The following is a 15730-nucleotide window of genomic DNA, read 5'->3' on the forward strand; positions in this document are numbered from 1 at the left end:
GACTGGTCTGGACTCCTTCAGACACTCCCTGATCCCCGGGAACTTCGGGAATGTGCGTGTTTCTCTCCAGTACAGGAAACACAAAGAGCACATGTCTGCTGACCTCCACATACGTGCTTAGAAATCCTCAATGTTTAAAAAGGAGAAATTTGGAGTTTTCTTCCAGACTTTCATAAAAATGAGCATTGCTGTGGGGTTTCCTGCAAGCACGGTGGCATTCTGTCATCGGTCTGTCTGTCATTGCTTTGTTTGGGGCTCCACCGCAGAGGTGGATTTTGTCACCTTGATCTGGGCTGTACGCTTGTTTTAGATAACATTTTTGTCAAAAAGCCTGCAAAGGGGGAAACAGTGACGCGTTCTCTAAGTTTCTTAGCCTGATTCCTTTGTGAGGTACACTTTTAATTTTTTTGAGATAGTTTAGGATCTCAACTTGCACAGAAGTAGTGCTGTGCTGGGTGGTACTGTGATCCTTTTCCTTGACGTTAATTCCTATATTGACCATTTTCTAACTCCGCCTAAAATCTTTGAATTTTTATTAGTTTGGATATTTTTCAAGGATCTGAGTCTATAATTCTTTCTAAATCTCTCTAAAGGACATTATTTGGACTTGTTGACTTAAAAATGTAGAATTTAGCAAATGATTTTTAATACCTACATTAGTTACTGCTGAAATAGGAGCCATGAAACAAATGTGGTATGAGTAATTACCTCTGTTCTCCGGTTACAACCCAGAAACGCTGTTGAGCGCCGCCGGCATCTAATGAGCCCCAGAGGGCTGGCTTGTTTCTGATGCACTAGGAGTTTAATGCTGCTGCTCATTCATTCTTTATTAATTGTCTGAATTTCATAATTGCTGATTTAGTTACAGTATTACCAGCTTGCCTGCCTTCGGTTTGTCACTGCTCTTCTGCCTGGCTATTCTCATCTGCCTTCTCAACTGGTCTTGCTCAAGCTCTTACTCAACTGTGGGAGAGCAGCTCTTCGGAGAGCAGTAAAATAAAAACAAAACAAAACAAAAACCCAAAAAAAAGAAAAATCCTGTATTTCACAACTTGGGGTCTAAATCTTGCTGTCTTCTGATCTGGCTAGCTTTGTGGTGCTGACACCTTCCTGAAGCGTGGTGTGGATATGCTCTTCTGGTGCCCCTCTCTTTGTCACCTGCCCTTGGGGCGGAATTGGGGTGTCTTTTAGCATCTGGGCAGGGATGATCTTGGCTGCCTTGAGGCAGGGTCTGTCTTGGAAAAAAAAATGTTTTGGGAAGAAAGCTGATCATGAATTCAGAATTTTTGTTTTCCTGCTGGGATGGAGGAAGGTGATTGACAAGGCAATCCCCGGGGACCCCCAGAGGATCAGGTCTTGCCTGCGCCAGAAAGAGGGAGAAGTTTAATTAGGGATTATCGTAAACGGGCATGACTAAACTGCTGCAAATGGCAGTGCTTTTCCTTAAACTGAGCTCTGTCTAGACGTGGGTTCAAAACTACTTTAGCCTGGGTGAACAGAGACCATTTCTAGGCTCCTGTAGCTTCTTACCCTCTTCAAAGGGTGATTGCAAGGAGCCATCACCAAACAGCTTGTGTACCCACTGCACAAGGTCGAACTGATCATAGAATCACAGAATGGTTTGGGTTGGAAGGGACCATTCAAGGCCATCCAGTCCAACCCCCCTGCAAGGAGCAGGGACATCTCCAACCAGATCAGGTTGCTCAGAGCCCCGTCCATCCTGGCCTTGAATGTTTCCAGGGATGGGGCATCCACCAGCTCTCGGGACAATTGGTTCCAGTGTTCCACCACCTGCATTGTAAAAATTTTTTTCCTTATGTTCAGTCTGAATCTGCCTCCCTCTATTTTAAAACCATTACCCCTCATCCTATCACAACAGGCCCTGCTGAAGATGCATATCTAATTAAAAATACCACAAATTCCAGTCAGATGTGGGGTTTCCAAGGAATGTGCTTCTGCTTATTTTAGCAACAGGTGGTAAATATTAAAACGTGTACAGCTCATCTCTCGCTTGTGTCTCCAGGGCGGACAAAGCAGTGCCTGCAGATGGACGCAGGGCCCACTCCTCGTTTCCATTAACCAAGGGGAGCAGCTCAAAGCCTGGTCATTTTTGCAACCAGTTTGACCAGTATCCCATACGCACCCACGCACTGGTTAACTCACACATGCCATGCTTGGTCACTGGAGGTGGCAGCACATGAAGGCAGGTGGGAGCTTGCCGCCTCCCACGCGGATCCGGTTGGTGCTGTTGCCATTTCCTTGGATTTCTGGAAGAGATGTTTTCAAGGTGAGGGGCTAGTCTGTGGCACAGTCTCCACTGACCCTCATGCCTGGCTGAGAAGCACTGCTTTTCCCAGCCCGCGAGTGGTCACTCCCGCTTGGAGCCATGGCTGCTGAATTTCTGATTTCGAAGTTGTTTAAAAAAAAACAAAACAAAAACCCACAACACTGTAAGACTGGGACAGGGAGGTGTAGAACCCATAAGGATTTCTTGTAAAGGAGGTGAATCATCTTGTAAATGGATGTCTGCCAAAGAGAGGTTGAGAATAAGCTGTTACCTAGAGGAACTTTATCCATTTAGCCCTATGATTGATATTGATTTAATTTTTACCGGTTCTGATTTCTCTGAGATTCCTGTGAAACTGCTTAGGCTGAAGATGGCTTGTGTATGCGTCCCAGTTTGGCAGCTCAACGTGTAAAACTTGGAGGCAGTGAGAGGAGGTTGGAGGAGGTGGATCGAGGCAGCTATCTGATATCTGGTAGGAAATAGCAAGCCGAGCAGAAGGAATTTATTCTGAAATATTCAATGTGATTGGAAAACACAACTAAATGGGTATGCCGTGATAAATGGATATGCTGCGATCCAGGGATTGTTTCAAAGCAGCAAACAACTCTGCTCCGCTGCTCTCATAACATGGGTATTTTTAGCCTGATTCCCATTTATACCCATCAGGACTCGCAACCGTCACAGACGGTTACCAAAATTAAACCTGAAGTTGGATGGGAAAATAGGCACTGACCTTGTCAGTACAAACCAAAATCGTATCTTATTTCAGATGAACACGTGCACCTGAGAGCCACATTTTCTCATATGTCCAAATGCAAACTCTGAGGAACTGTGGGAGAGTTTTTAAAAGCATCATTAAGCCCAAGAACGAGCATCCAATACTTCATTACCCCTGCCCACCTTCCGAATTACCATGCCCTTTGGTTAAAGTCTAGCTACTGGCAAAATCACCAGCACTGGGGTATAGACAGGATGACGTGGGACATTTAAGCCTGAGGAGCAGCTCAAACCTGAGCTGGCAGGATGGCAGAGGTGTGTCCAGTGTGTTTGCCCATGCTGTGCTGGTGCTTGCCCATGGAGCCGGTGGGAACCTTGGTCCTACTCCCAAACACCTCTGTGATTCCGTGCTCTGCAATAGGAACCATTCCCTCTGCGGGAGTGAGCGCTGCAGGCTGGTTTTGTCCCAAATTTCGGCAGCAGAAGAGGGGAATGCAAAGTGACCGCACTGCAGGGATCCCCAAATCTGCCCGCTGTCCTTGCCTCTTTGTCTCCTAGCCCCAGGAGGGAGCAGGGAGGTGCTGCTGGCACCCCAGGGGCGAGCACCCCGCTGCTGCACAGCTGTGCCCGCAGCGGGGCACGTACCTTACAGCCTCATGTGGAAATCGGGGCAGTAGCGTGTCCTCGTTGGAGCTGCATTTGGGTTGCATGCCCATGGCAAAAGGGAGTCCTCAGTGGACACAAGCTGCAGCACAGCGCTCTGGTAGGGCAGCTTGAGGCAGTCTTCCAAAAACGGGTTTTAGTCCGTTTATTGCAGATCAGATTAGTAGGCTAAGCAGGTATTGCAGTGTGCTCCCCTCCAGCAAGCTTGAGTCCCCCGTGGACCTAAAGCATAGCCCAGGGACGGCGGGCTGTCCGTTATTTTGAGGCCTTGTTCCGAAATGCTTCTTGGATGAAGCTGACCGCCCTCCCAGGAGGCATCCTGCTTTCCAGCCGCTTTGTCCCCCGACATCTGCTGCTGCCCCAGTAGAGCTGATGATGCACAAGGGAGGCGCGGGCTGGGGCAGGCTGACAGGTGCCTTTCTGCTTTCGGGACAGCAACCTGCAGCGAGGGCAGTGGAGGGAGCGATGCTCTACGCCTGGATACCCCGCCGGCAGGACCCCTGGCTCTCTGCTGCCCTACCCATCGCACAGCCGGGCTCTTGGGACCGTTGCCGCCAGCGTCCCCTGCAGCGTGGACACCACCCCGCTGTTCCCAGACGCGCGTGGCTGGGTTGGTTAGGGATGCTCTTCTGATCTGCCTGTTTGCTGCTGTGCCAACGCTGCCTTTTACACCATTCCCTCTTCCTCTCTAGTGCTCTTTTTTTTCTGCTCATGTGTTTAGAGAAACAGATTGTATGCTCTCATTTAGCTGAAATGCTTAGGCTTCTCTTGGATGGTTGGCAATTCTTGCTGAAACTCCTCCGGGAAGCCTCTCTGTGCCCCTTTCTTGCCTGCAGAAGTGCACCTGGGCTTGTGCTGTGCGGTTCTGAGATCTCTGGCTCGCCCTGCACAGCATTGTTGCAGCTTGCGTGCCCTTGGCAGGCCCGGTTGCATTTCCCACATCCCATACGAGTGCCGCCAGTCCCAGCACCTCTGCACCCGGTGAGCTGGGTGCCACGCGTGCCTTACGTATGCGTTGGGCTTTCCCGGCCTTTTGGCCAAGGAAACTGTTGGTTCAGAGGACACGTGGGTGTATTTATGGTCCTGTACTTGTTCTGCTGCCCACCTCGGTGTGGCACAGCCCCTCTGATGCTGGAAGTCATGCTCCTCCTCGTGTTAACAAAGCACCAGAAGGAAATAAAGGAAAGAAGAGATGTTGCTGGCTGCAGTCTGCTCCCAGTGCTCCCACAGGACCCCGGCGCTGAGCTCCAGGTGTTGTTTACCCCACGAAGGGCTAGCGGGCAGCAGATGCTGCCTTCCTGCTCCCTGCTTTCCATGCCTGTCCCCGGGGCGGCTGGGCACCCCCGGCCGGAAAGGGCTGCGTCCCTCTCTGGTTCCCTTTCCCCCTTGGCCAGCGGGCGGCTGTGAGTCATCCGAGGGCGCTGGTGCTGGTGCCATTTCCTTGCATGGTTCAGTAAAGCGAAATCCTTGTCCCCTGCACGGTGCTGCTGTTTGCCGTTCCTCCCTACTAGGATGTCTGCAAGGTTTCTCAGACTTCCCTCCTGTGGGTTTTGCCTGATCTCCTGTACATTTCTGAGATTTACTTTCATTCCTTGTGTTTTCAGCAGCACTGATTGCGAGGTATGTGGTTTCCCCCCTCCAGTCGTTAATTCTTGGAGCCATGGAGCCTGTGCCGATTGAACTAAAGCTCAGCTGTCATTTTGTGCTAAGTTAATTCTTCATCAAGAGAACAGTACCCAAAGCGCTGGGAAAGCCTTCGCTGCTCTTCCGCCTCTCCCCGCTTTCGTTAGCCTGAGCTGACCTTGGGTTACAGTCTAATTCTAAAGGTATTTTATTAGCTGCTGTGCCGGCCAGCTGCGAGGAGCCGCCACTGCGGGGTGCGGAGGGAGTTGAGCAGCGGCTTCCAGCGCCCTGCCAGGGACCACGCCAGCCCTGCCAGCCCCGCGCTTGCGGTTTCATCCCCGTGACTGAGTGGGCTGCAAGAGCCGCAGGGGCATCGCCGCAGGCGGAGGTCAGAGCTCATGCTGCTCACATCGCAGGGTGACGGTGAACCCTTTATGTTCAGCAAAGGTGGCTCTGCGGGGTCTGGCTTTGCTCAGAGTTTCTTGTCCTTTCTGTGTAAACACAAAGAAATACGGTTTTCTGGCAAAAAAAAAATACAGCTCTTTCTATGCTTTTTGTCCTAACACATTTTTTCCCCTGCCTCCCAACACTGTAGAGTAGCAATGAGTTTTGTGGAAATTGATTTTTCCCTATTAATTGAATTCTCAGACCACTACTCTTTCCCCAGTACAAGCTTATAAGCCTTTTTTTTTTTTTTTTTTTCCTTCCTTTTTTGGAGGAGAAGAGGTACAGAGGATAGCAGGGGACAGGGACAGCTCGATGCATTTAGGTGCACTTCCATATAAAAAATTCCCATTTATTTTGTGTTCTGCTAGCACAATCTGACCATATAGCATTCCTGGTACCTTGCCTTGCTGATGGAGAGTGCTAGTGGGCAGACTTAAATCTGTACCTGCTGCAGTTTAGAAGGGCTGGAATGAAATGAGGGCATTTTTATTCAGGTTAACTTTTCTCAGATGCTTGTGAACGTGGGGGGAGGATGATGAATCTAGAAAGACATCACTCCTCCTCTTTAGTGTCTGCTCTGCCTAACCTCGCATGCATTGTGTGGTTACAAGTTTTCTTACACTTTTACTGTGTAGAAACAGTGCGACAGGGATGGGTAACGTGTCTCTAAGGATGCTGAGTTTTCCCTGCTTTTCACACATACCCATCACACTTGGGTTTGTACATAATTTTACTCTAAGCTGACAAGGTTACATGTGCTCTCTATTAAGCAACATATGTTACTCTGTTCTCCAGAAAGGGCAATTTTAATACTCTGCCAGTGGGAATGTGTTGCGCAATGATGCATACACCAGCTGGCATTGTTTTCCATCTGAAGTTATTTAAATCGTGAACTCCACATAAAAGACAGATGTTGAAAATAGATTCTTGCTAACCTGAGGTCAATGGTAAGGCTCTCATGCTTTGATGAAATAGAAGGGTTTTTTTCCTAATTGGGAAGATGAGTATGTTTTTTTTGTGGGCAGTGTAAAATTAAGGGATAATCTTTAACGACTTCTTCGCTGGCTGGAGTTTATAAGTGATCTAATGCTTCTTTTTCATTAGTGAGACCACCTTTACTTCTATCTTGAATTTTTTTTTTTAACTTCAGCCTATCAGATGTCCATTTTCAGTCTTTGCTTAAAAATTTCAGTAGAGTGCTTAGAGCTTCAGTTGGAGACCGACTGTGGAGCTGTGAAAGTCCAGGAACAGATGAATTTCTCTGTTGCTCTTTCCATTTTCTGTGTATTTCCCTGAAATTCATATCTATCTTCTGGAATTGCCACATTGCCATAGCCAAGAATTAATAGAATTAACCCAAACTTGTAGTCTTATTATAGATACTTAAAGATCCAGAATTGTGCCCAAGATGGACAAACCATCTGGATTGAAGGCTGAGAAAGCTCTTCTGACCATTACATGGTTTAGTTGGTTGTAAGTGATACAGTGAAATGCTACGTGGTGTGAAACCAAAGGGGATCATGGGGAAGTTAGTTACATGCATCCTCTTCGTTTCCTTGATCCCAAGCTGGGTAATTATTTCTGTATCATTTCTTTATTAAACAGTAGGCTGGGAATCAGCTCTCAAATGGGAGCCATTGGTAGCTGAGTTCCCTCCAGGGAGGGAAATATGTTTTTTTTTTTTCTTCCTGGAGTGGTCACCTAAAATCAGAATGCCATATCCAGAGAGCACCAAGTGAACTGCTGTCCCCCAGTTCCCTGCACACTATGATGGAGGAGCTCCTGTTGCTCCTGTAGCAACGCTCCTCCTGAGCATCCCTGTCCCTTCCCGGCTGCAGAGCAGGTCCCTTGCTGAGAAACCCCACTGTTGCTTGCCTGCGCCCAGTTTTGTCTTGGCTCGGTGAGAAGCTTGTTAGCAGTGATGGGGTGATTTTTAGAGCACCTTTGGGGATGCAGAGTGTATTCCCAGTAAGGGTTGTATGGCATCGGCCCAGCATCCCTGGAAATGTGCAGGTTTTCTTCTCCTTGGGATCAGCTGCTGCCCATGGGTTTTGCATGCAGCAGCAGTTGCTGTGGCTGTGCAGACGGTCTCAGAGTCCCTTTGTTGGCATTTCCCACCCCACCATTGCCTCTGCTCTCCTCCCAGCAACAAGGAAAGCTCAAACCGTAACGCTTTGCATCTCTCTTAAGCTTTCTCTCTCTGTTTCACAACAGAAGGAGGGATGTTGACAAGTGCACGCAGACCTGGCAGATCTCCACGGCCAAGGCTGACGGAGCTGTGGTCAAGAATAGCTCCAAGCCAGGAAGGTCCTGATCGGTTGTGCAGAGAGAGGTTTCCCATTGCTCCATTATAATAAACAGGCTGGTGGAGCAGGCGGTAGCAAGGGCAGGTCCTGTCGATATGAAGCACATCTCAGATGCATGCTGGACATCCTAGGTGCACATGGGTGAGAGCATCTGAGATGGCCAGCAGTCTTCAGGAGGAAAAAGCCCGTACTGGCATCTGTCGTCTGCTAATGGGAAGGATCACCTGTTGCTTGGGAGAGGTCCAAGGAGGCAGCGTAGGGCCAGCTACCCCTCCCAGGCTGGGGAGAACTGGGGTGCATGCAGGATACCCAGCTCAGCCCCAAGTACTGTGCCTGGGCTGGTGCCTCTCCTGGTGCCTCGGGTTGGCTGTGACTGTCAGTTGCTAGGGCGTGCGAGGGCTCGTGGTGAGATGCACCTTCCTCCTGCTGTAGCTGATGAGCAGTGTCCCAGCACAGCGGTGCTGCCCTGCGTGGGCAGTTGCTGCACCGTGAGGTCTGAGCACAAATTCTACCCTGTGTGGTTTTGGATTCATTCATTATGGTCTCTGTGGCTCAAGTCTTGCTTAAAGGAACTGCACAAAATCTAATGCTTCTTTTGACCTTAGCCAGAGCTACTGTTTGGGGTGAAATCCTTCTGGTTTGCTAAATTAGCCTTGTGAACAAGGCAGAGCAAATTGCATGCTGTGGCTGTGAGCAGGGGTGAAGCAGCACACAAATGGTGTTGATGACTCCACAGAGTGGTACCTACTCCCTTTTGGTTTGGTCTGCTGCCCTTCCCTTCTGGGTGTTTTTCCTCCCCTCTTGCACCTATTTACCCAAACTCAAATTTGAAAGCCTCCCCTACCCCGCAAAATCAGCAATGCATCTCTTGGCCTGTGGGACTCGGCGTGCCTGCCCTGTGCAGCCCAGGGATGCGAGAGGCGGCTTGGCTGAATTGCCATGTCATTGAATCCTCTTCCTCACTAATTTGTTATTAAATTACGGCTAGTGTTTCATTAGAGCCCCAGTGGGCATGAGTTCATTAGCATTTTATTGGCTAGAGCTGTGCTTTGTTGCGTGGGAAATGTATCCCAAAGAGCATCTGGACTCGTTGGACTGATTGCGCTAACGAGCTCTGGTTGGGGCAGGATGTGCGATAGCTCTCAAAGCGCATGGCTTGGATTTGCAAAGAAGCTTGGCTCTCACCTCAGCGTTGAGATAAAGGCCTTGGATTTATGCAAGAGCTTAACGAATCTGGCCGGGTGACCCTTCTGTGAATTTGACTTTTTTGCTCCCACGGGATCTTGCTGGAGTTTTGCTGTGGGCTGGCAGCACGAGGGGTCTTTGGCTTCAGCATGGCAGAGGGAAAACAGCATCTTTGCTGAAATGTCCTGGCCTGTCTGCATTGCTGTCCTGGGCTGTTACTCACCCAAAAACTAGGCTAAAAATAGTCTCTCTAACCCTGAGATATTTTTCAGGGTTGCTGTCTCTTCCAAAGCCCACATTCATTAGCGCTTGGGATGGCCCAGAATAGCAACCCCACGGCTCTAGCAGCTTGGAAATGCAACTTGATGTTTATAATCAATGATCGTTAGGACCAATAAATCAGGCTGTGGCTCCACAAGGTGCCATGCTGTCGCTCTGGGTGCTGCAGAGAGCACCTGGCTCAGCCCACAGCTTCTGGAAAAATTGCATGTGGAGCTTCAGAAGGTGCTGGCTTGATTACTCTAAGGTAGCCAGGCTGGAGCTCACCTTTTCAGGGCTAAATCAAGACATTTCTGTAGTGTTAGGTACCAGATGCACTGCTGTGATCTCCGTACTGGTCTGATGTCTTAGCAAGGCACAGAGATGGGGCTCTTGGATGCAGTTTCACCTCTGTGGGTAACAATGGGGAAGGGGAATATGAGAGATGGGACTTGGAAACCCACCCCAGTGGGCTCTTTGGCGAGACCCTTCTCCGTGAAGAATAAGCCCTGCAAACAGTGTATGGGTATGTTCTGGGGGTTTTTGAGGCTGGCTGTAGCTATAGTGGGAGCCTGAGCTCTGCTTTCTCCAGCCCATCACCACAGCTTCAGCTCTGGAGCAGGTGGGCTTGCACAGCTCGGCTTGTCTGTGCACCGGGGAGGGCAGAGCCGCGTTCCCCTCTCTGTTTTCTGAGTCATCTCTGTCTACCGTCCCCATCGGCGACTTTAAAACGGCTTTGAGGAATTGTACTTTCAGGTCTTTTGTCATTTGATCGCAGGTCAGGGCCAGCGGCTTTTCCTGCCTGCTGGCTCCGGCTGCCAAAGTGAATACATCATGCAGCGCTGGAAATGTCACACGGGGGCTCGGCGCAGACCAGCGGCAGGGCTTTGCGTCGGGGCGCCTGCCCTGTGCTCCCTCTGCAGAGAGACTGGCGAAATAATGAGAGGAATAATTAAATTCCTCTTCCTTGGACGCGCGAGGGGCAGGATGTGGGGTTTTTCTGCCGCTGGGCAGGCATGGAGGGTCTGTCCCCACGGCTGTACACAACACCCTATGTGTGGGACCAGCACACCGGATACCTGGTGTGGGTGCACCCATGGCAGACCGGTTATGGGACTCCCCAGAAGTCCCCCAGCAGAAGGCTGCTCAGCCTAAATGGCTCATCTAGCCTATTCCCCTTCCTCCCTGCTTGCAAGACTCTAAATGCAAAAGTGCCCTGATTTGAGGGGATCTCGTTCTCTCCCTGGGCTGGACCAGAGCTTTGTGTTTAGTCACTGATCTTTGGAAATTCCTGTTGGGTTTTTTCCTGCCCAGTGACTTCTAATTGAAGTGGGTAATTGCATTATCCCGTCTCCCCTGGAGAGGTTCACAGAGTCCTCAGCAATCATCTTCAGTTTTATACTGAGCCAAATAAAACCCCCTACCCGAAATGCCATTTCCCTTCCCAGAGCTCAGCAATGGCAACAAGCCAGTGGGGCAAACCTGGCCAGGCTGCGGAGCCCCAGGGGCTGGCAAAGTGGCTGTCCCTCTCTGGGGAGATACGGCCCTTTGGAGGGGCAGGGTGGCTGCCTTTGAAACACAAATTAACATTTCCAGCAGCATCCTGGGCTGAGCAAAGCGTTATCCACATCCAGGGACTGGATTGCTTTGGGATGCGCTCCTCTGGATGGGGACACTGCAGGGCACAAAGGCCCCCTGTCCTGTCCTGGCATGGATGCGCAGGCTGATGGGGGCATGGGCTCAGGGCACGTGGTGTTGGGGAAATCTTTCCCTGTCCCTCTTGCCCCTTCCCTTCGGAGCCTGTCCAGTGCTCCCTGGGGCTTTCCTGGTGCAGGAAGGCTAATTCAGGTGTTTTCTTCTGTCCCCCGCAGTATGAGTTTAAAGCCAAGAACATCAAGAAGAAGAAAGTGAGTCTCATCGTGTCGGTGGATGGCGTGAAGGTCATTCTGAAGAAGAAGAAGAAGGTAGGCAGCCCGGGTCCCTGTGGCAGTGGTGCCTCAGCAGCAGGAGCCATCCCCTCATGATGCAGGGACCTGCAGGGTCCTTGAATTTCTTGGAAAGTCTGGCAGGCTGGGAGAGGGAAGAGCGAGCTGGAATCAGCCACGGATGAGCCATGTTCTCGCAGGGTGGCTGAGCCAGTCCTGAAGTGGGTGTAGAAGGGGCTTGGGGGCCCCATGGCAGGTGATGAGGGACATTGCTGGCCCCCAGCGGGACCTGTCCTTCAGCAAAGGATTGCAAGGGAGCAGCACCAGAGCTGTGACAAGAGCTTCCCGCATCTGGCCTTGACTGTCTCTGCTCTGTCCTTGATCTCGAGGGCAGCATCTGACGTACTCATTTGCAGCTTCTTTCATTGCAGAAAAAAGAATGGGCCTGGGACGAGAACAAAATGCTCGTCATGCACGATCCCATCTACAGGTAAGCCTGTTCGGTCAGGGGACGGAGGCTTGCGTGGCTCAACTGTGTCGTTTACCCCACGCAGCACCGGCACTGTGCTGGGGGCTGACCATGGAGAGTCACCAGCATCCCCACAGAGAGCAGCTGCCCTGGCTTGCTGCAGCTCTCCAAATAGTCCCCAGCGCTCTTCCTCCATCTCACTGGCAAAAGCTAAGAGAGTGGATTGTCCGTGTCCTGGGGAAGCCGAATGGGAGTGAGGAAGGGCCCCAGCCATGCTGGGGAGGGGGCAACAGGCTGGTTGGGGCAAGCACCCGAGCAAGGAGGCCAGCTCTCTGAAAAGACAAGGTGGAGGAGTGAGGTTTGCTCTCCTTGGTCCCTGGAGGGCTCCTGGGCCGCCAGCTCGGTCCCTGGGGGCTCAGCAGAGAAAGCCTCGTGCTGCCTTCGCAAAATGCTTGCTGGTGCTGAGTCAGCAGGCTAATTTTCCCAGCTGAGGCAAAACCACTGCCAAAAAAATTTCTGATGGGCTTTAGCAGGGACATGCTGCAGAGGCTGGGTATCTGCCAGCACTCCAGGATGCACTCTGGGAAGTGCTGGCTGTGGCCTTGGCAGCCTCCTAGGCATGTGGGTAATACATAGGTTGATATCCTCCCCTCCTTTCTGTCCTTGCAGGATATTCTATGTGTCCCATGACTCCCAGGACCTAAAGATCTTTAGCTACATTGCCAGGGATGGATCTAGCAATGTGTTCAGGTGCAACGTCTTCAAATCCAAGAAGAAGGTAAAGATGCTGGGATGTCCCCACCATTGCGGGGTTTCAGTGGGGTAGCTGGGGCAGGACCCCATGGTGCTGTGCTGCAGCAGGCGGCCCAGAGCACTGCAGTGATCTGAGCTCTGGTCCTTCAGTCCCTGCGGCAGCACGCAGAGACCCCCGAGAGCTGGGGGAGAGCACCAGGCAGGGGCAGCTCAGCTAAGGTTCTGCTCCTCCTCTCCTTGCCTGCCGCAGAGCCAAGCCATGCGCATCGTCCGGACTGTGGGGCAGGCGTTCGAGGTCTGCCACAAGTTGAGCCTGCAGCACACCCAGCAAAATGCAGACGGGCAGGAGGACGGAGACAGCGAGAGGAACGGGGACGACCTGGATGTCCCAGGTACTCTGCGAGGGCAGAGGTGGGGGCGGCCTGGGGGTCCTGGAGCCTGGCAGACGCAGTTTGCAGAGTCACCATCTTCCCACACTGCCCTTTGCTGGCTGACACCTGCGGGGAACGGATTTGCACGGCAATCTGGCCTGCGGCGCCTTGGGCTCAAGCTGGGATCTTGCCCAGCAAGGAGCCTTCGCTAGGTGTTAGCCGTCATCCTCGCAGACATCCCCCTTGCTGGGAGCCCATTAGCAACGCCCGGGACTCAGCTGGATGCCTAAATACTCTCTGTACTCGGCTGCAGAGGTTGCAAACGTTTCCCTGCTGCTCCCACAGAAGAGGCCCTAAGCAGATACCTTCCCCCCATCCCGAGATGCTTGTGGGGCTGGTTCCAACTCTCTGCAATTCCCTGCATGTACGAAGCCGTGCTTGGGGTCTTGCATCAAGCTCCCAGGGCTGCAGGCAGCCTGCAAATCCTCCCACTCCCTTCTCTGCCCCATGGGCAAAGGGTGCAGGGCTGCGTGCTCCTTGTTTGGGGGCTGCTGGTCCAGCCCCATCACCCCAGGCTCTGCGGAGCCTGGGGGAGCTGCCATCCTCCTCGGTGCCAGTGGCTGTGCTGGAAGGGAGGCTGTTGTTTTGCAAGCGGTTGGTCAAACACCTCCAGTGCCTGTTGGGATGCTGCCCCTCTGTGTGTGGGTACCCTGCCCTGCCACTCCTGGTGGGTGCTAGATCCCCACCCCCCCCGGCCTCCAATCCCAGCAGGAGCAGCCTGGGCTGTGCTGCAGTTTCCTGCCTGCCTCTGCAACCAGCGCTGTTGTGATGATCTAATCGTTGGGATGTCCTGGACAGGTCATTGTTTGGTTTTCCTCCACACAGTGTCCTGGCCACGATATGCAGCTCTCTGGGGAATTCTGAGCATCCGTTTGTTCCCCCCCGCCCCAATCTCTTGTTTACCTTTCTTTAGCTCTCTCTGTGTCTTCTGCTCTTGATGGCCCGTTTGTCCCACATCAGGAGTTTTGGCTGTTGTTCCCCAGGTTTGATGTGCTGGGGCTGGGTGTCTTTTTGGTCGCAAGCCCCATCCCGCGCAGCAGCAGGAAGCGCAGCCATGTCGCTGTGTACCTGCTTCCCCCCAGAGCTGGAGGGTGGGTGGCATTGGGGTGGTGGGGACCGACCGGTGGGCATCACTCACTGTACCATGGGCGCACCGTAGCAATCTTCCGCTCCACACGAGCTGCACTCTGTTCTAACACCACTCCCGCAGCGTGCCGCCTCACCAGTGCAGAGAGGGCGGCTGCCTCAGCAGAGGAGACAGATATTGATGCTGTGGAGCTGCCGCTGCCTGGAGCCGACATCCTCGACTTCAGCCGCGGCGTGACCGACCTCGACGCCGTGGGGAAGGAGACAAGCGCCTATGCCGACGCCAAGGTGCGTGGATCCCTGCCTTCCCCTCTCGGGGCATGGTGTGGCCCCAGCCTCGCGACTCTGGAGCACATCCCAGGGGCCTAGGGATCAGGAGGGATTGTGCAGCATTCCCTGGCTCCCAGATCAAAGCCATCTGCCGCCGCAGGGCTGCCCTTTGGCTCAGGGCCCGCGGCGCTCCCAGAGAGTGCTGAGGTTTAGCTATGTGCAGCCACACGGAAACTGTCTGGGGCAGAGCTGATAGGGATGTTTTTCCACCAAAAAAAAAAAAGACTTTTTTGATATGGTGGAAATTCCCATGGGATGCATCAACCTTTTCAGGAATTTTCTACAAAAGTATTTGGGCTTTGGTCAAAACTGAAAAAATACTGTCTTCAAACTTTTTCAGCACCCCCAGCAAAGTGTGTGTTTGCTTTGAATGTAGCAGCTTCTTTCCTGGATATTTTGGGGGCTGCTCTGTGCTGTAGCCTGTATGTGCCTGGTGGCTCTCCAGGTAGCATGGGGCACAAAGATCTCACTTTTACCACGGATGTTTTGCAGGGCTGCCTCCACCCTGAAGATATCCTGACAGCATCGCCCAAGATGCTGCTGCCGTCATCTGCCCAGCTGCCAGACCTGGGAACGCCCCTCTCTGCCCACCACCAAATGCAGCTTCTCCAGCAACTCCTCCAGCAGCAGCAGCAGCAGACGCAAGTGGCCGTGGCACAGGTTCTCCCCTCCACTCTTTTCTGGGGGCAGCAGTAGGGCTGGGGTGCACTCCTGAGCCCCTCGGTGCTGGAGCATGCCCTGCCTGGAGTGGGGGCAGCTTGAGCTTGAGCTTGAGCTGGGGTGGACTCTGACACCAGAGCCTGGGAGCGGGTTGGGTGGCGTCCCCTCTCTTTCCACAGCACGGCCTGCTCTGTCACACTTTCCCAGTATGGTTCGCTGTGGCCTTGCTCCCAGCGATGGCTCCGTGAAGCCCAGATGGGTTGGCGTTAGGTCTGCATGCCACCAGCTTTCTTGGTCCCTTGGCCACTATGTTCTTGCAAATGCCTGGCCTCAGTGTTGGCCCCTGCCAACTCATTCTCCATGCAGGTATTTCTCATTTAAGCAGCTCTGACCACTTTATCTGACTCGTTACCTTGGCTTTACTTGTTCCCTGACCCCTCGCAGAGCTCTCTGCAATAGCTCCGCTTTCTTCCTGGCCTGGGTGATCAGCTCCAGCAGCCTTTCTATGCTTTTTCATGGCTTTCCTCTTCTCACATCAGAAAATCAGTATTGTTCCTTCTGGCTGAGCTCCTGCCCTGAGAGCCTGTGTG

The 15730-nt window shown here is 52.3% G+C and overlaps 1 protein-coding gene across 2 annotated transcripts in view; it reads left to right on the forward strand.

Moving 5' to 3' along the window:
- NOS1AP (nitric oxide synthase 1 adaptor protein) overlaps positions 1-15730 on the forward strand; it is a 45651-nt gene that overhangs the window by 19816 nt on the left and 10105 nt on the right. For both annotated transcript variants that reach the window (XM_086753796.1, XM_086753795.1), the window contains exons 4-9: positions 11358-11450; positions 11843-11901; positions 12550-12658; positions 12884-13025; positions 14275-14438; positions 14973-15140. In XM_086753796.1, the coding sequence (XP_086609922.1) occupies positions 11358-11450; positions 11843-11901; positions 12550-12658; positions 12884-13025; positions 14275-14438; positions 14973-15140 (735 nt within the window). The remainder of the gene's footprint in view (positions 1-11357; positions 11451-11842; positions 11902-12549; positions 12659-12883; positions 13026-14274; positions 14439-14972; positions 15141-15730) is intronic.

Source organism: Chlamydotis macqueenii, chromosome 8 (assembly GCF_036417535.1).
Source record: "Chlamydotis macqueenii isolate bChlMac1 chromosome 8, bChlMac1.mat, whole genome shotgun sequence".
Classification (NCBI taxonomy): Eukaryota; Metazoa; Chordata; class Aves; order Otidiformes; family Otididae; genus Chlamydotis; species Chlamydotis macqueenii.